Raw genomic sequence first — 19,139 nt, forward strand, 5'->3', positions numbered from 1 at the left:
TGCTGCCAGAGAGCTGGGCAGCAGCCCAGCCAGAGTGCGCGCGCGCCCCGCCACGCGGACCCTGGGTGGGAAGAGGCGGGGAGAAGGGTTAGTCTTAAGAGAGGGAGGAGACCAGCGCGCTGTCCGACAACTGGTGGTGGAAAGAGATGCGGCGCATGCGTTCGCCCCGCCTTTGCGCGGAGCCCGAGCTTGTTGCTAGGGGAAGCTTTGAGGGGGCGCGGGTGGAAGGAAATGAGAAGCCGTGATCTGCGCCTGCGTGCAGGGTAGAGGTTGGGAGGGGTAAGGGAAGACTGCCGCTGGGCGCGGGAAAGGCGGGAAAACGGACTGTCCTGGTTAGTAACTATCCAGCCTGGGCGTGGGCTTCCAAGTTCGAGGAATCTTTGCTAGGAAAACTCAAATCCCATCAGGAGACTGAGGATGACCTGCACAAGGTCACACTGCATTTATGTCAATCCATTTCCACGACCACACTCGAAAACTGCAGTCATCTATGCCTTAAACCCGTTCCCTAACCTAAAGAGTCAACAAGGAAAAATACCCCAAACCTCCCTAGCCTTCCTACCCTAAAATTCCCACCTCAATCCAACCCCCAATCAACACCCCGGAAAACACTGAGCAAAAAAGCCTTTTATTTCCTCCCACATTCCAGCTCTCCACTTTTTGTAACATCTCTTCCAACTCAGAATCAAGTCCCAAGAAGTTGATCCACACCTGGAAAGAAAGAAAAAAGACGGCAGGTCAGAGGGCCCTTGGAGGAAGCTCTGGGATGGTTGCAGAAATTGAGGAAGGAGCAGAGGAAGTGACAACTAGAGATAAGCACAGGCATTTATTCCAAGTGAGATGGCCTCTGGACCCCAGGACCTGCCAGGAGCCAGAAAGCCTTCCTTTTCCAATCTGCTCAGATCTAAGAAAGGCTGAGAGGGTTTCACCTTTTCCCAACCCAAGTAGGTGGCTGCAGTAGTCAGGCCTAGCCCTAAGCAAGATAAGCAAAGTTGATCGTAAAGGTCGATCCTCTGGTTAGCGCTCTTCCTTGGGCCTGGGCTGTTTCCTGTTCTCCCACAGGGACTTCCTAGGGCACAGCAGCCAGCAGAAGCTGAAAATAGTTTAAGAGCTAGGTACACAATAAAATGACTCTCAAATTATATACGAGACTCACCTGAAAAGATAAGATTTTTTTTACAGAATTTTTTTACTTTAATGAGCGAGCACACTAACTAGCCAGCCAATATGTCCCACCCTCACTTTGCGGGCTGTGTCCCTCCAAAGATCCTGTTGGCAGAACTTTTTCTAAATGCAATGATGGCTAATGTAAAAGAGAAGGTGCATGTGAAGTACTTGGGCACATAGCATGTGTCTAGTAAATGGGCATCATCAATCCTTTTGAGCAGCTCAAGATGAATTTCACAAAATTTACATCATAAAACTGGCATCAGAATTTCATGAAAAAAGCAAGACAAATAGGATTTATATCCAGGGCACATCATCAAATTTCAACCCTCTTAATTCACCACTGTTGCCAAAAAGCTTGGACATGAACTACAGCTATGAATCTTAAAGTCAGAGTATTAACTGAAAGAAGTCAGTCACAGAAGAATGTGTATGATTCCATCTGTATAGAGTACAGAAATAAGTAAAACCAAACCGTATTGTTTAGGAATGGCTCTGTCTCAGAACTGCCACCCCCACCTCATCCCCTATTCCTACAGGACTGAGTCAAAGAACCTTACCTGAGAACAAGACAGGAACTAGGCCAGAGCCCTCAGAGCCGGGTTCTAGACCAGTGGGACTCCCGGCGCGGATGGAAGCATGCAGCAGTGAGACAGCAGAGGCCACAGAACAGAATCAGGAAGAAGCCCAAAACCAGCAGCCGAGAGCCACACAGAGTCAGCTCCTCCTAGGAGTGGGGATGGGGAGGGGAGGAGGAATGATGGAGAGGGTCTGTGGAGGATCTTCCCTGGGGAAGAAGACATCTTAGACGCCCCCAGCCCAAGGGCTATAGAGAGAGCCTTCATGGGGGAAAAGGATCTCCATATCCAGGGAACAACTAAAGGGAAAACGTTATTTTTATTTATTTTTGGCTGTGCTAGGTCTTTGTGACTGCGTGGGCTTTTCTCTAGTTGCAGAGAGTGGGGGCTACTCTAGTTGTGGCGTGAGGGCTTTTCATTGAGGTAGCTTCTCCTGCTGTAGAGCACAGGCTCTTAGGCATGAGGGCTTCAACAGTTGCAGCACGTGGGCTCAGTAGTTGTGGCACAGGGGCTGAGCTGCTCCATGGCATGTGCGATCCTCCCGGTCCAGGGATCGAACCCATGTCTCCTGCATTGGCAGGTGGATTCTTTACCACTGAGCCACCAGGAAAGCCCTCTATTTTTATAGAATTTAACACTTGTCTACTTTCTTTCTCAAACATTAAGTTGAATATTGTAATGATGCCAAGAGACAGGGAAGTTCACTACTGTCTATGTTTTGAAATGTGTAAGCAGGGCCAGGTCTGGAAACCAAGACCTCTGGATTCCAAGCTCCCAGGTCATGTTCCTCACCAGGGTCTTTACAAATCTGAGGGAAGTGTATGCAGCAGCCTCCTAACTGTCTCTCTCCTCCACTTAGCCAGTCTTGTCCACCCAGCACCAGGGAATCCTGTGACCTGCAGTTATCAAATCATAGCATCTTAGCCAGGCATCACGGTGCATCATGACCTGGCCCCTGCATCTCTTTGCCTCTTCCCCAAGTCATTTCTAAGCCCTCATCGTGGAGTGCCCCCGAACACTGAACACTTTTCAATCCCCAGGCCTGTGCTCATCCTAATCCCTTTGCCTGGAACGTGTCTCCCTCCCCTCTCCCGAAACCCCTCTATGGCATTCCTGGCCCAAGTCTTCCTCATTCTGCAAGGATCACCCTGACAGGGCAGAATGAGCCTCAGACTTGGAAGTCAGACACTGCAGGTTTCAATCCTGGCTCTGCCAACTTAACCAGTTGTATGGCCTGGGGCAATTCACTCCCTCTGTTTCCTCATCTGTAAAATGGGATAATAACAGCTACCTCAAAAGGCTATTTTAAGATCAAATAAGATAATGAACCTGAAAACACTTTGTACATTATAAACTACTGTAAACAATTCCCTTTCTTAAGTGCCACCTTCTTGGTGAAGCACTCCCCATAAACGTGCAAGTTAAGAGTTAATTGGTCCTCACTCTGTTTGAATAACACTTTGCTCACATCTCTCCGATAGCAATTAGCCCATTCTGCCTTTTATTACTGCTTCTGAACTCCTTTGAGGTTAAAATCATGTTTTATTGTATCTAAAGACAACTGTTAATAGTAATAGCTAACATTTATCCAATCTATTATGTACCAGGCATTGTACTAGGCACTTTACATTCATTCTCATTTATCCTTATTTGTTAGTACTAGGAGATAGTATCCGGAGAAGGCAATGGCACCCCACTCCAGTACTCTTGCCTGGAAAATCCCATGGACGGAGGAGCCTGGTAGGCTGCAGTTCATGGGGTCGCTAAGAGTCAGACACGACTGAGTGACTTCACTTTCACTTTTCACTTTCATGCATTGGAGAAGGAAATGACAACCCACTCCAGTGTTCTTGCCTGGAGAATCCCAGGGTCGGTGGAGCCTAATGGGCTGCCATCTATGGGGTCGCACAGAGTCGGACACGACTGAAGCGACTTAGTAGTAGTAGTAGGAGGAGGAGGAGATAGTATCATGTTTGCTATTTTACAGATGAGGAAGCTGAGGTTCTGAAAGGTCCACATGCTTGCTCAAGGTCACACAGCCTCTGCGGCAAGATTATAAAGCCTGTGCTTTTCCCCCTTGGTAAAGCTACCTCCAGGGGCCTTCACAACACAGCAGTCAGCACGGCAGTTTATGAAAGCCCGACAAAGTTTACTGAGGCTCTTACCGAGGTGAGCAACTTGGTGAGCACAAGACCTTCGTGGCTCCAGACACCGACACACTCCTCAGACATTCTAGGGCTCAGGGTGGCATTTCCTGCTCCCTCCTCTGAGCAGGGTATCGGTGGCTGGCTGGAGGGCAGGATTTCTGGAATAGCACTAAAATACAGGCAGGTTCCTGGGGTCCTTTCTGTGGTCACCCTGGCCGTAACGAGGACCAGCTCTCTTGCAAAAGATCCTATGAGAGGCACAGGGGAGGAGATGTTAAGAAAATTCTGGGAGGTATCCATCTTTAGACATCTATTCATTTCTGTAGGCTTCCTACAGTACCAGGTATTTTGGTATTGATTGTATTCAAGAAAGTCCTTTAATACCATCATTTATGTCACTGAGAAATGAAAACAACTGCGTACCAATATAAACAAAATTTAAGTTAGCTCACAATCAATAAACGGTCATACCAGTTCTCAGAAGGCTGCAGTAAAACTGAGATAGATACACACTGCTGCTATCAATTTCTATAAACTAGTTTGTTCTTCTGAAGAAAGTTTTCTACTAGGTACCCAAATCCATTAAAAAGTTCACATCTCATTTCAAATTAGTAGAAAAAGAATGGCCTACTCAGTCAATGGCCCTGGGACAATTTCCATTTGGAAAAAAAGTTAGACTGTTACCTGACACTATAAAGTCCAGATGTATTAAAGAGCTTTTGTAAATAAACTAAAACAAAAAAAAAAAACCTAAGTAGGTATTAAAAGAAAACAGAGAAGAATATTTTCTCATTTTAAAGTGGGAAACAAAGGCCTTCCAAAAAAAGACACAAAACTTAAAAGCCTGAGGACAAGAGCAATAAATTTCGTAAGAATTAAAGGCTTCCACACAATGAAAGGTAAGTTTTAAAAAAAGAAGAAAGTAATAGAATGACTGAAAATACCTATGGCATATTTAATTGGCAAAAGTGTTTACTATCCAGAATGTATAAAGATCTTAAAAAAATCATAAGATAAATATCTTGAAAGAAAAATAACTAAAGGATATGAATAGGAAATTCAGAGAATACATGAAAATGGCCAATAAACCTGTACGAAAATTGCTCAGCTTCACTAGCAATCAGGAGAAAGCAAATTAAAACAATCAGGTAATTCCAGGAACTTCCCTGGTGGTTCAGTGGTTCAGAATCTACCTTTCTAATGCAAGGGATGCAGGTTCAATTCCCGGTCAGGGAATTAAGAGCCCACATGCTGCAGAGCAACTAAGCCCTCACACCACTGTTAGAGTCCTCATGCTGAAACTAAGACTGGAAGTGGCCAAAGAAATTAATTTTTAAAAATCAGGTAGGAGTGGGAAGGAGCTTCAAAAGGGAGGGGATATATGTATACCTATGGCTGATTCATGTTGAGGTTTGACAGAAAACAGCACAATTCTGTAAGCAATTTCAGTTCAGTTCAGTTCAGTCGCTCAGTCGTGTCCCACCCTTTGCGACCCCATGAATTGCAGCACGCTAGGCCTCCCTGTGCATCACCAACTCCCAGAGTTCACCCAGACTCATGTCCATCGAGTTGGTGATGCCATCTAGCCATCTCATCCTCTGTCGTCCCCTTCTCCTCCTGCCCCCAGTCCCTCCCAGCATCAGGGTCTTTTCCAATGAGTCAGCTCTTCACATCAGGTGGCCAAAGTATTGGAGTTTCAGCTTTAGCATCAGTCCTTCCAATGAACACCCGGGACTGATCTCCTTTAGGATGGACTGGTTGGATCTCCTTGCAGTCCAAGGGACTCTCAAGAGTCTTCTCCAACACCACAGTTCCAAAGCCTCAATTCTTCGGTGCTTAGCTTTCTTCACAGTCCAACTCTCACATCCATACATGACCACTGGAAAAACCATAGCCTTGACTAGACGGACCTTTGTTGGCAAAGTAATATCTCTGCTTTTTAATATGCTATCTAGGTTGGTCATAACTTTCCTTCCAAGGAGTAAGCGTCTTTTAATGTCACGGCTGCAGTCACCATCTGCAGTGATTTTGGAGCCCCCCAAAATAAAGTCTGACACTGTTTCCACTGTTTCCCCATCTATTTCCTATGAAGTGATGGAACCAGATGCCATGATCTTAGTTTTCTGAATGTTGAGCTTTAAGCCAACTTTTTCACTCTCCTCTTTCACTTTCATCAAGAGGCTCTTTAGTTCCTCTTAACTTTCTGCCATAAGGGTGGTGTCATCTGCATATCTGAGGTTATTGATATTTCTCCCAGCAATCTTGATTCCAGCTTGTGCTTCTTCCAGGCCAGTGTTTCTCATGATGTACTCTGTGTATAAGTTAAATAAGCAGGGTGGCAATATACAGCCTTGATGTACTCCTTTTCCTATTTGGAACCAGTCTGTTGTTCCATGTCCAGTTCTAACTGTTGCTTCCTGACCTGCATACAGGTTTCTCAAGAGGCAGGTCAGGTGGTCTGGTATTCCCATCTCTTTCAGAATTTTCCAGTTTATTGTGATCCACAAAGTCAAAGGCTTTGGCATAGTCAATAAAGCAGAAATAGATGTTTTTCTGGAACTCTCTTGCTTTTTCCATGATCCACCGGATGTTGGCAATTTGATCTCTGATTCCTCTGCCTTTTCTAAAACCAGCTTGAACACCTGGAAGTTCACAGTTCACGTATTGCTGAAGCCTGGCTTGGAGAATTTTTGAACATTACTTTACTAGCGTGTGAGATGAGTGCAATTGTGTGGTAGTTTGAACATTCTTTGGCATTGCCTTTCTTTGGGAGTGGAATGAAAACTGACCTTTTCCAGTCCTGTGGCCACTGCTGAGTTTTCCAAATTTGCTGGCATATTGAGTGCAGCACTTTCACAGCATCATCTTTCAGGATTTGAAATAGTTCAACTGGAATTCCATCACCTCCACTAGCTTTGTTCATAGTGATGCTTTCTAAGACCCACCTGACTTCACATTTCAGGATGTCTGGCTCTAGGTGAGTGATCACACCATCGTGATTATCTTGGTCGTAAAGATCTTTTTTGTACAGTTCTTCTGTGTAATCTTGCCACCTTTTCTTAATATCTTCTGCTTCTGTTAGGTCCATACCATTTCTGTCCTTTATCGAGCCCATCTTTGCATGTAATGTTCCCTTGGTATCTCTAGTTTTCTTGAAGAGATCTCTAGTCTTTCCTATTCTGTTGTTTTCCTCTATTTCTTTGCATTGATCGCTGAGGAAGGCCTTCTTATCTCTCCTTGCTATTCTTTGGAACTCTGCATTCAGATGCTTGTATCTTTCCTTTTCTCCTTTGCTTTTCGCTTCTCTTCTTTTCACGGCTATTTGTAAGTCCTCCTCAGACAGCCATTTTGCTTTTTTGCATTTCTTTTCCATGGGATGGTCTTGATCCCTGTCTCCTGTACAATCTCACGAACCTCCATCCATAGTTCATCAGGCACTGTCTCTATCAGACCTAGTCCCTTAAATCTATTTCTCACTTCCACTGTATAATCATAAGGGATTTGATTTAGGTCATACCTGAATGGTCTAGTGGTTTTCCCTACTTTCTTCAATTTAAGCCTTCTGCTGCTGCTGCTGTTGCTACTGTTAAGCCACTTCAGTCATGTCCAACTGTGTGACCCCATAGACGGCAGCCACCAGGCTCCCCCATCCCTGGGATTCTCCAGGCAAGAACACTGGAGTGGGTTGCCATTTCCTTCTCCAATGCAGGAAAGTGAAAAGTGAAAGTGAAGTCGCTCAGTTGTGTCTGACTCTTCGCGACCCCATGGACTGCAGCCCACCAGGCTCCTCCATCCATGGGATTTTCCAGGCAAGAGTACTGGAGTGGGGTGCCATTGCCTTCTCCGATTTAAGCCTGAATTTGGCAATAAGGAGTTCATGATCTGAGCCACAGTCAGCTCCTGGTCTTGTTTTTGCTGACTGTATAGCGCTTCTCCATCTTTGGCTGCAAAGAATATAATCAATCTGATTTCAGTGTTGACCATCTGGTGATATCCGTGTGTAGAGTCTTCTCTTGTGTTGTTGGAAGAGGGTGTTTACTATGACCGGTGCTTTCTCTCGGCAAAACTCTATTAGCCTTTGCCCTGCTTCATTCCGTACTCCAAGGCCAAATTTGCCTATTACTCCAGGTGCTTCTTGACTTCCTACTTTTGCATTCCAGTCCCCTATAATGAAAAGGACATCTTTTGGGGGTGTTTAGTTCTAAAAGGTCTTGTAGCTCTTCATAGAACCGTTCAGCTTCTTCAGTGTTACTGGTTGGGGCACAGGCTTGGATTACCGTGACATTGAATTGTTTGCCTTGGAAACGAACAGAGATCATTCTGTCGTTTTTGAGACTGCATCCAAGTACTGCATTTCGGATTCTTTTGTTGACCATGATGGCTACTCCATTTCTTCTGAGGGATTCCTGCCCACAGTAGTAGATACAATGGTCATCTGAGTTAAATTTACCCATTCCAGTCCATTTTAGTTTACTGATTCCTAGAATGTCGACATTCACTCTTGCCATCTCCTGTTTGACCACTTCCAATTTGCCTTGATTCATGGACCTGACATTCCAGGTTCCTATGCAATATTGCTCTTTACAGCATCAGACCTTGCTTCTATCACCAGTCACATCCACAACTGGGTATTGTTTTTGCTTTGGCTCCATCTCTTCATTCTTTCTGGAGTTATTTCTCCACTGATCTCCAGTAGCATATTAGGCACCTACTGACCTGGGGAGTTTCTCTTTCAGTATCCTATCAGTGTAAGCAATTATCCTTCAATAAAAAATAAATTAATTAATTAAAAAAATCATGTAGAAGGAAAGGGCAACCCACTTGAGTACTCTTGCCTGGAAAATTCCATGGACAAAGGAGTCTGGTGGGTCACAAAAACAAAAGAGCTGTACACAACTTAGTGACTAAACAACAACAAAAGTCAAAGTTCACACTCTTTCCTGTCTGCTACTGAGTCCAGCCAGTGAGTTTCTAATTTTGGTTGTTGTGATTTTCAATTCTAAAATTTGCACTTACATCTTTATGTTCTCTATTTCTTTACAGACTATTGTTAGCATTTAAGACTGTTCTTGATTGAGCGTTTTTATAATGGCTGACTTAAAATCTTTGTCGAATAATTCTGTCATGTGTATTCTATTTTGACATCTATTGATCATTCTTTCCTGTGCAAGTTAAAATTTTTGTGGTCCTTATATGGTGAATAATTTTGGTTGTATCATGACATTTTAAGGATTATTTACAAGATTCTGAACATAGTCTTGTTTAAATTCTATGAAGAATGTTGGTCTTTTTGTTTTAGCAGGCAATGGGACCGTTGGGGTTCAGGGTAAAAAAATTTCAACCTGGGGCTCTGTTTTCAATGTCAGATTGAGGCAGGCGGTAGATGTGCCCATCTTCACCGGGTGAACAATTGGGAGTTCATTCCCTGTGGTCAGCAACTCCAAAATATTCATAACAGGACAATCAAGAGAGGCTAGGCCCTACCCAGATAAGAGACCACATATTCCTCACTCTTTAGGTCAAGGAGACCTTCCTGTCTAGAAAACTCCTTGGAGGTCAAAAAGGGAGTGATGCTAAACTATCCACAGGCCTTTTTGCTGGAATCCCCCTTGGCTTAGAGATGCGTGAGCATACATGGGAGGATCCTGTGATATACCAAATACGGACTTAGGCAAATCAAAATGACTGGCCAGTGGCTAGCCCAGGTCGCCAGGGGCCAGCGCAGGTCGCCAGGGGCCGAGGGCTCTGGCCAGCACGCGGGGATGAGCAGGTCCCTGGGCCAGGTGGCAGCAGCTCTGCTCCACTGTGGGCGCGGTGCAGGTAGCGGCCTGCAGATCCTGGGCGTGAGGGGCAGAACGCTTGGGTGGCAGCGGCTCTTGGGAACACCTGGACGCATTGGTGAAGAAGGACAAGGTGGTGCTCTTCCTCGGGGGGACGCCGGAGCAGCCCAATGTGGCTTCAGCAACACCGTGGTGCAGATCCTGCAGCTCCACGGCGTCCGTGACTACCTGGCCCACAACATGCTGGACCACCGCCAGCTCCAGCAAGGTATTAAAGACTATTCCACTGTCCCGCAAGTGCACCTCAACGGCGAGTCCATGGAGGGCTGTGACAATGCACCACAAGGACCTGGTAGAAGAACTGAAAAAGCTGGAGATCCGCTCCGCCCTCTTAGATGAAACAAAAGACCAAGATTCAAGTGAGGGAGGGGGGCCCGGGCGAGGAGCCGTTGGTGTCAAGAGTCTCACCACCAGAGAAGCCTTACCCATTCGGGTTCCCACTCTTCAGATGACTGCTTGCACTGCTTTCTCCAATTTGTAAGCAGCTGGGTGATTTTAGCCTGTCTGGTGTTTGGGCAAGGAATATCCCATTGTGAACATAATCGTAACCAATGCACTGTCATAATCGATGTCATATTATGATGTTGTAAACAAAATTCCTTCTTGTGTTGTCCTTTGCTCTTTGCCTGATCCACGAGTAAACCTAGGAGCTTTTGAATCATTGTTATTTACAGGTCCTCCGCAAATATGTCAGTCTGCAAAGATAATATAATCCCCCTCCCCAGTTTTTTGCAACTTGTTCTGCTAAGAAAAATGATGGACAAGGAAGAAAATAAGACAACCGGGTTTTTAGCTTTTTAAAAAATAAACTGCCAACCCAGGAAAGAGGAAACCCAAAAGAAATGCCCCACACAAGTGATTTAAACTACCACAAGGGTATGACTCTCTCTCTGAGTTTGCCTATGCGTCACAAGTGATTTAAACTACCAGAAGGGTATGACTCTCTCTGAGTTTGCCTATGTGTCTATCCACACATACTGTACTCTTTTTTCCTAATAAACAATTTACTTGTTTCACTAAAAAAATAAAATAAAAATCAGGTAGTTCCTTGGACCATTAAATTGGTAAAAATTAAAAGGAGTGATAATAACAAGAGCTGTTGAAATGTGGAGAAAGGGGCACTCTTCACAGGTGACACTTTTAGAGGACAATTTGGTTGTTTCTGTTGCAATGTTAAATGGAGACAGAGAAGGACCGAGAGGATGCCCAGCAAACTGTGGACTCTTCAGGGGAGGTAAGGAAGAGTTTTACATTTGCTCTGTACATTTCTATGTAATCTGATTCCACAACAAAATGAATTTGGGTATTTAAAAAAATGTCCATACTTTGCCTCAGTAATACCACTTGTAGAAACTAAGAAATCCTAAGAAAAGGATTCAAAAGAAAAATGCAAAGTATACCAAGTGTTTATTGTAATTTCATGAAAAATATCAAAAAATAGAAAACAAAAATGTTTATCAATAGAGAAAGCATTAACAAAGATTGGTCTAACCAATTAACAGATCAATTTATATCCATTAAAATAATAGTGTTCTGGCCATTCAGTAATATAGAAAACATGATGTCATAAAGTGAAAAAAAAAATACAAACCAGTATATACATCATAATTGCAACTGAGAAACACATTTGTGAAATTTATAAGAGAATTCCCTTTTCTTCTACGTTCCTCAAATCAAATCTCTCACCAAATCCTATCCATCTTACACTTCTATCAACTCTCTCAAATCAGTCCCCCTCTTTCACACCACCGTCTGGGGAGCTGTGTTACACTGCAAGTGGATCTTAGTTCCCTAACCAGGGAATGAACCCATGCCCCTGCATTAGAAGTGCACAGTCTTAACCACTGGGTCAGCAGGAAGTCCTTATCATCTTTTTATCACAATCACCTCCTAACTGGTCTTCATGCACCTTGACCCATTCCTTCCAGGCAGTCAGCCAACAGAGTATGATCTTTTAAAAAGAACAAAAGAACAAAATTCTACTATCTTTCTGATTAAACTCATTGAGTAAGCCAAATATAATAGTTAAAAGTCCAACTACCTTGGCTTGGCACAAGGGACTCTTCATGGAATTCTGCCTGCTGCTTCAGATCCATCTCCTGCCACTCATCAATACTCCTTTCCCTGCAACAAACTGAACCCCTGGAAGTTCCTAAATGTGCCATTGTAATCCCCGTCTGCCTGCTTTTGCATATGTTCTTCCCTCTGGGCTTCCCAGGTGGCTCAGCAGTAAAGAATCTGCCTGCCAATGCAGGAGATGCAAGAGACACGGGTTCGATCCCTAAGTCGAGAAGATCCCCTGGAGGAGGAAATGGCAAGCCACTTCAATATTCTTGCCTGGAGAATCCCATGGACAGAGGAGCCTGGTGGACTACAGTCTACAGTGTCACAAAGAACTGGACACAACAGCAACCGTGCCCACGTGCACGCACTGGCCGAAAGGGCACATTCTTAAGCCTCCCTCAAGCTTCAGTTCAAGCCCTACTATATCCTTGGAAAGGCCTGTCTTCACCATCCCTGCTTGATAGACTTAGGAGTTCTCTGGCTATACCCTTTGTTCTGCTGCACATGCTGAAAGGTATTTACTTCTGTTCACATCTGTATCCTTGCTAGATTGTGAGTGATTTGAGGTGAGGATCCGTATCTTACAGACTGCTCGATTCCCCGTGCTTGGTACATAGTAGGTGTTCAATAATTACTGCTTAGATGATGCAATCATATGTGATTACTTTTTACTTGGTCCAAAACAATCTTGAATGTTACAACTTTGTTTCTAACCATGCAGAAGCAGAAACTGACAAGCTGATCCTAAAAATAACATGAAAATTCAAGGGATCTGCAATAGCCAAAACAATCTTTTTTTAAAAAAAAGAACAAAGCTGGAGAGTTCGCATTTTTTCCCATCCAAGTATTAACCAGGCTCCACCCTGCTTAGCTTCTGAGTCAGGGTGGTACAGCTGTAGATGAGAATTCACATTTTCTGATTTCAAAACTTACTACAAAGCTACAGTGCTCAAAACAGTGTGGTACTAGCATAAGTAGAGACATAGATCAATGGAATAGAACTGAGAATCCAGAAATAAACCCATATGTCTGTGGTCAATTGCTTTCAGTAAGAGTGCCAAGGTTATTCAATGAGGAAAGAATAGTCTTCTCAACAAAATGTGCCAGGTCAACTGAATAGTAGCTGCAAATGAATAAAGTTGGACTCTATCCTCACACCATACACAAAAAAATTAACTAAAAATTGATCACAGATCTAAATGTAAGAGCTAAAAATACAAAATTCTTATAAGAAAACAATAGTAGTAACCTATATTTAGTGACCATGGGTTAGGCAAAGTCTTGTTGGATATAATGCTAAAATCACAAGCAGTAACAACAACAAAAATAGAAACTGGACCTCATCTAAATGAAAACTTTTGTGCTTCCAAGCATACCATTAACAAGGTGAAAAGACAACCCAGAGATGGGAGAGAAAATTTGCAAATCATACATCAGATAAGAATCCTATATATTTAGAAAACAAAAGAGACTCTTACAACTCAATAATTTAAAGAAAAGTTGTCCAATTTTTAAAATGAACAAAGACTCTGAATATACATTTCTCTGAAGAAGATACGCAAATGGCCAAATAAGCATATGAAAAAAATATTCAATATCATCAGTCATCAAGAAAATGGAAATCAAATGATGCAACTGATAAGGGCTGAATTTCCAAAACATACAAACAGCTCATACAACTCAAACAAACAAAAAAACCCAACAAAATCAAAAAATGGGAAGAAGAACTAAACAGCCATTTCTCCAATGAAGACATAGATACGGCCAATAGGCACATGAAAAGATGCTCATCATCGCTAATTATTAGAAGAATGCAAATCAAACTATGAGGTACCACTTCACACTGGTCAGAATGACCATCATCAAAAAGTCTAAAAATAACAAATCCTAACAGAGGTGTAGAGAAAAGGGAACCCTCTTACGCTGTTGGTAGGAATGTAAACTAGTGCAGTCTCTACAGAAAACAGTATGAAAGAAAGGTCCCTAAAAAATTAAAAATAGAGTTGCCATAGGATCCAGCAATCCCACTCCTGGGCATATATCCAGACAAAACTATAATTCAAGAAGACACATGCACCCCACAACAGCCAAGACCTGGCAACAACCTAGATACTTACTACTCAGCCATAAAAAGAGTGAAATAATGCCATTTGCAGCAGCATGGATGGACCTAGAGATGATCACACCAAGTGAAGTCAGAAAGAGAAAGACAAATGCCATATTATTTATATGCAGAATCTAAAATACAACACAAATGAACGTATCTATGAAACAGAAACAGACTCACAAACAGAGAGAACAGACTTGTGTTTGCCGAGGGAAAGTGGGGGCGGGGGCGGGTTGAGAGTCTGGGATTAGCCAACTATTATATATAGACTGTATAAACAACAAGGTCCTACTGTATAGCACAGGACATTCAATATTCTGTGATAAACCATAATGGAAAAGAATATGAAGAAGAATATATATATGTATAACTGAATCACTTTGATGTACAGCATAAATTAACACAACACTGTAAATCAACTGTACTTCAATAAAAAAAGAAAACGCAAATCAGAAACGTAATTAGACATCACTTCACACTGACTAGGATGGCTATAGTCAAAAAACAGGCAATAACCAGTGTTGGTGAGAATGTGAAGAAATTAGAACTCTTATACACTGCTGGAAGGAATATAAAATGGTACAGTCATTTTGGAAAACAGTCTAGCAGTTCCTTAAACACAGAGTTACTATATGACCCAGAAACTCCACTTCTAGGTATATACTCAAAAGAAATGAAAACACAGAATAATGCAATAACTTGTACATTAGTGTTTACAGCAGCATCATTCATAACACATAAGAAATGGAAACAATTCAAATGTCAATCAACTGATGAATGGATAAATAAAATGTGGAATATGCATATACTGAATGCCTTTCAGCAATAAAAAGAAATGAAGTACTAACATATCATACAATATGGATGAACCTTGAAAACATTATGCTAAGTAAAAGAAGCCAATCACAAAAGACAACATATTATATGAAATGTCCAGAAAAGGTATATCTTCAGAGATAGAAAGTATTACTGGTTGCCTAGGGCTGGAAGGTTAGGAGAAAAAGGGAAGTACATGCTAATGGGAACAGGATTTCTTCATCAGGTAATGAAAACGTTCTAGAATGGACAGTGGTGACAGTTGCAACATTTTTTTTAATATAAAAAAGCCATTTACTTGTACATTTTAAATAGGTGTGTTTTATGGTTATGTGAATCTTTTATATTTATATATATATATTTTACATAAAAAGAACAGGAAAAAATGTTCCAAGTCTGTATATATCATATACATTCCTTTACTCTTGCTCTCTGATCATACACATGTACATCTGACAATAAAAAGACCTACTCTCACCTGGCAACATACGTATATGTGTGCCTCCCTACAAATACACATATTGATTCCATGGAGAATCTTAGAACGATAGTGTTGGAAAGGACCACAGAAGTCTAAGAATTCCACTTTTCTCTCCTCCTCCTTCATTTCCACAGTCTTTAGATAAGGAACTTGAGGCCAAATCTCACCCAGGAATTAATGGCACCCCCAACTCACTCTCACTCGTCATTTTCCCAGAAAACTTGGCAATTTGGGAATGGAAGATGCCTAATTTTTCTGTGTACTTCATAGCACACAGAGCTCACAGAGCTATCAGGCACTGTATCAAGCATGTATCAGGGACTAAAGACACTAGGTTAAATAAATAGAACATGCTTTTCTGATATCCCTGAGGAATAAAGAAGGTGCCTCTAACAGAAGCCTCAAGGGGTGAAGAGGACTGAGAAAGAACTTTAGGTCAAATCTTGCCAATCTCACCACACCTCCAAGGATAGAATCAAAGGACCCTCAAAGCTGGAAGGGGACAGAGAAAACATTTATCGAGAATATACACAGTGGGCATTGTGTTCACTGAAAATACCTAGTCCTATTATAGCAGAAGTGATTAAGGCCCAGAGATGTGGCCAAGGTCACCAGGATGGTGAGGTCAGAGGCAGGGCCCCACCCCTGAGTGTTCTGATATCCAACCCCACAATTCCTCCTTGGTCTCACCTTTCAATCCCATCCGACTACCCTGGACCTGGGCTTGGAATGTCTGGGTCTTGTTCCTGTCTGGACCATCTCCGAAGTTCAAGGTGGTCAGTAAGCCCACGATATGAGACCCACGCCCCTTCCCTGTGACTGTCCCGTTCACGGGGCACAGGGTCAGCTGGCCAAAAGATCTCAAGAAGGAGACCCAGTCCTGTGTGCAAAAAGAAGGTGAGGAGAGGTGAGAGGAGGTCAGCAGCAAGAAGTGGCCTGCAGGGGATGGATGAGCAGGAGGGTGAGTACTCACCTGGGGGATGTCAGGGCTGCGCAGGTCAGTCCTGTGGGTGAGGAGGAAACCACCAAGACCCAAGCCAGAAAGGCCAAGAAGCAGCAGGATCAAAGTGGCACAGACCAGAGGCGGGTGGTGGGCCAGGCAGAAATGCAGGTAGTGCCCTGCCTGGCAGCTGCCCATGGGGAGCAGAGGGGTCTGAGCCTCCGGAAACAGCCTGCGGGAGGACAGGAAGGGAGAACTGGACAAGAGCCTGCCAGTAAGAAGGCACTTACCCATTTCATTCAAAGGGAAGTTAAAGCATCAGGAAGAGAAGGGACTTGTCCAAGGCCACACAGCCAGTGTGGCAGAGCCAGGACAGGAATCCGAGGCTCTTAACTCCGAGTGTTCATCTCCATGCACCACTCAATAAATGTTTGCTGAATTTCATTTCTTAAGTAATCAAGGCGGAAGCAGAGCAGAGTACGCTGTGCTGGAAAAAGGAACTCAAAAAGGAGAATTCTCCAGGGGAGAAATTCAGGAAGCAGCTGTTCCGGGGCTATGGTCTGGCCAAGGTTCCAGCTCAGAGTCCAGACAAGTAAGCGTCGGACCAAAAAAACTCCACTTTGGAGCTAAACTCAACTGAAATCCTCCTCTGCCGGTCACTGGCTCAAGGAGACAAATCAGCGAACCTGTGTGAGTTTAAGAAATCTGTGAAATGGGAGTTCTAGGAACATCAAATAGGGAGGACTAAATGAGGCAGATAAAAGTTGCCCTAGTACCTGGCCTTGCAAGAACTGAACAAATGTTCATTTCCTTTCTATTTCTCTGGGTCATATGGATCTTCAAAACCAGGTGGGACAAGGCAAAAATAACTACGGGGAAAATTGAGGTTCCGGCACTTTAACAAAGGAGTGGAAGGGCCAAAGTCTGAAACCCGGCTCCTCTTCCAAGTGAGTGCTCTTTCCCTGGCGAGAAGTGACAGCCTGATGAAAAGGAACATCTGGAAGGTGAGATAAACAGATGGGCTGGGGGAGAAGGAGGGCTCCAGGGAAATGCAGGTGTCACCAAGGCTCAGCCCCGGCCCTGTTTCCCGTCCTGGCACATCTGGAAGGACGGAAAAGGCAGGAAGGGGGAGGGCAGAGCCCGAGGTCGGTGGCTGGTGGTGCCCCTAAGCCTCCCCTCCCCCGCCAAGCCCCTCCTGCAGAAACTCAACACCCGCATCCCTTCCCGCTCTAGCAGCGTCAGATCTGCCCGCCGCTCGCTCTCACCGCTCGCAGCCGGGCGGAGGCCGGCGCCCCCCGCGACGTCACGCGTGGAGTCGCGAAGGGGCGGGGTCCATGCTCCCATCCAGCCGCCCCACCCGGCCTCGGCGGGATTCGCATGCGCAGTGCTTCTGCGAGGGCGCCTCGCCCCTCCCGGTCCGGGTTGGGGCGTACCAAAAGAACATCCAATGCAGGGGCAAAGGGAAAGAAATAACGCCACGGGAGGTGAGTAAAAGGGAGAGAGGCATCGGAGGTAATCCTAGAGGCATCCAGAAATAGTAATCTGTCCATCCGGGGGGATCATGGAGGCATTTCAACGAGAATCTCGTCGCAGGCAATTTTCTTCTGCTCGTCTCCCACCCGTGCCAATAGCACAGCCCAGCCGCGCCCTAGTTCCGGGTAAAACTTGGGGTCCGCCCGGGGGTGGGGCTCTGGTCCCGGGACTCTGGTCTTCCGGGCCGGCATTGGAGCATAGACTTTTTTTCTGCAATTTGAAGGCAATGGCACCCCACTCCAGTACTCTTGCCTGGAAAATCCCATGGGCGGAGGAGCCTGGTACGCTGTAGTCCATGGAGTCGGACACGACTGAGCGACTTCACTTTCACTTTTCACTTTCATGCACTGGTGAAGGAAATGGCAACCCACTCCAGTGTTCTTGCCTGGGGAATCCCAGGGACGGGGAGCCTGGTGGGCTGCCTTCTCTGGGGTCGCACAGAGTCGGACACGACTGAAGCGACTTAGCAGCAGCAGCAGCAGCAGTAGTGTCTAATGGAACGCCACTCCAGTACTCTTGCCTGGAAAATCCCATGGACGGAGGAGCCTGGTGGGCTGCAGTCCATGGGGTCGGGAAAAGTCGGACACAACTGAGCGACTTCACTTTCACTTTCATGCATTGGAGCAGGAAATGGCAAACCACTCCAGTGTTCTTGCCTGGAGAATCCCAGGGACGGGGGAGCCTGGTGGGCTGCCGTCTCTGGGGTCGCACAGAGTCGGACACGACTGAAGCGACTCAGCAGCAGCAGCAGCAGCAATGTCTACATCTCAGGCTTGGTCCATGGCTTTTACTGACCCCTTGATGCATCGGATCCTACAGCTGCAAGGCTGCTCAATAGAGACCATCTGCTTTCACTTCTGCTCGCATTTTAGAGATGAGAACAGGAGGTCCGTCTTAACCCAACAGGACACATGGAACCAATAACTTTGGGTTCGAATCTTGACTCTGTTCCTGCCCCTACGTAAAACATAACCGTGCTCTTCTGGGGACTGAGTTTACTTCTCTGTTAAAGGGGATCATCTTATCTGTCTCACTGTTTGAATGGGAAAATTAAGAGATAAAGTGTGGGAAAACGTGCACCCACTGAGCACACAACCAGCACTGGACAAATGCTGTATGAAACAGAAACCGAGTATTCAACTCTGCTGAGGCTTCCTTAAAGCAGAAACCATGTCCTTTCTGTACCACCACCCCCAAAAGTTTATAGCTCAAAATCCTCTCGTATATGTTGTTTAGTCCTTAAGCCATGTCCAACTCTTTTGCAACCCGATGGACTGTAGCCTGCCAGGTTCTTTTTGTCCATGGGATTTCCCAGGCAACCAGTACTGGAGTGGGTTGCCATTTCCTTCTCCACGGGATCTCCTTCCCCCCACACGGATCCAACCCTCATCTCCTGTATTGGCAGGTGGATTCTTTACACTGAGCCACCAGGGAAGCCCCACATATATATAGTCAAGTGATGTTCA

The 19,139-nt window shown here is 44.7% G+C and overlaps 1 protein-coding gene and 1 pseudogene across 5 annotated transcripts; one reads left to right on the forward strand and one right to left on the reverse strand.

Annotated features, from left to right (window-relative positions):
* Positions 1-543: 543 nt before the first annotated feature.
* TMEM219 (transmembrane protein 219) lies at positions 544-17,509 on the reverse strand. 5 transcript variants are annotated; one of them, NM_001244294.1, is made up of 6 exons: positions 17,406-17,509; positions 16,174-16,372; positions 15,891-16,080; positions 3,911-4,140; positions 1,728-1,894; positions 610-711 (listed from the first exon to the last, which is right to left on the reverse strand). In NM_001244294.1, the coding sequence occupies exons 2-5, from the start codon at positions 16,336-16,338 to the stop codon at positions 1,760-1,762; spliced, it is 720 nt and encodes a 239-aa protein (NP_001231223.1). In that variant the 5' UTR covers positions 16,339-16,372; positions 17,406-17,509; the 3' UTR covers positions 610-711; positions 1,728-1,759.
* LOC132343857 (glutaredoxin-related protein 5, mitochondrial-like) lies at positions 9,596-10,409 on the forward strand (annotated as a pseudogene).
* Positions 17,510-19,139: the final 1,630 nt, after the last annotated feature.

Source organism: Bos taurus, chromosome 25 (genome assembly GCF_002263795.3).
Source record: "Bos taurus isolate L1 Dominette 01449 registration number 42190680 breed Hereford chromosome 25, ARS-UCD2.0, whole genome shotgun sequence".
In the NCBI taxonomy this organism is placed as follows: Eukaryota; Metazoa; Chordata; class Mammalia; order Artiodactyla; family Bovidae; genus Bos; species Bos taurus.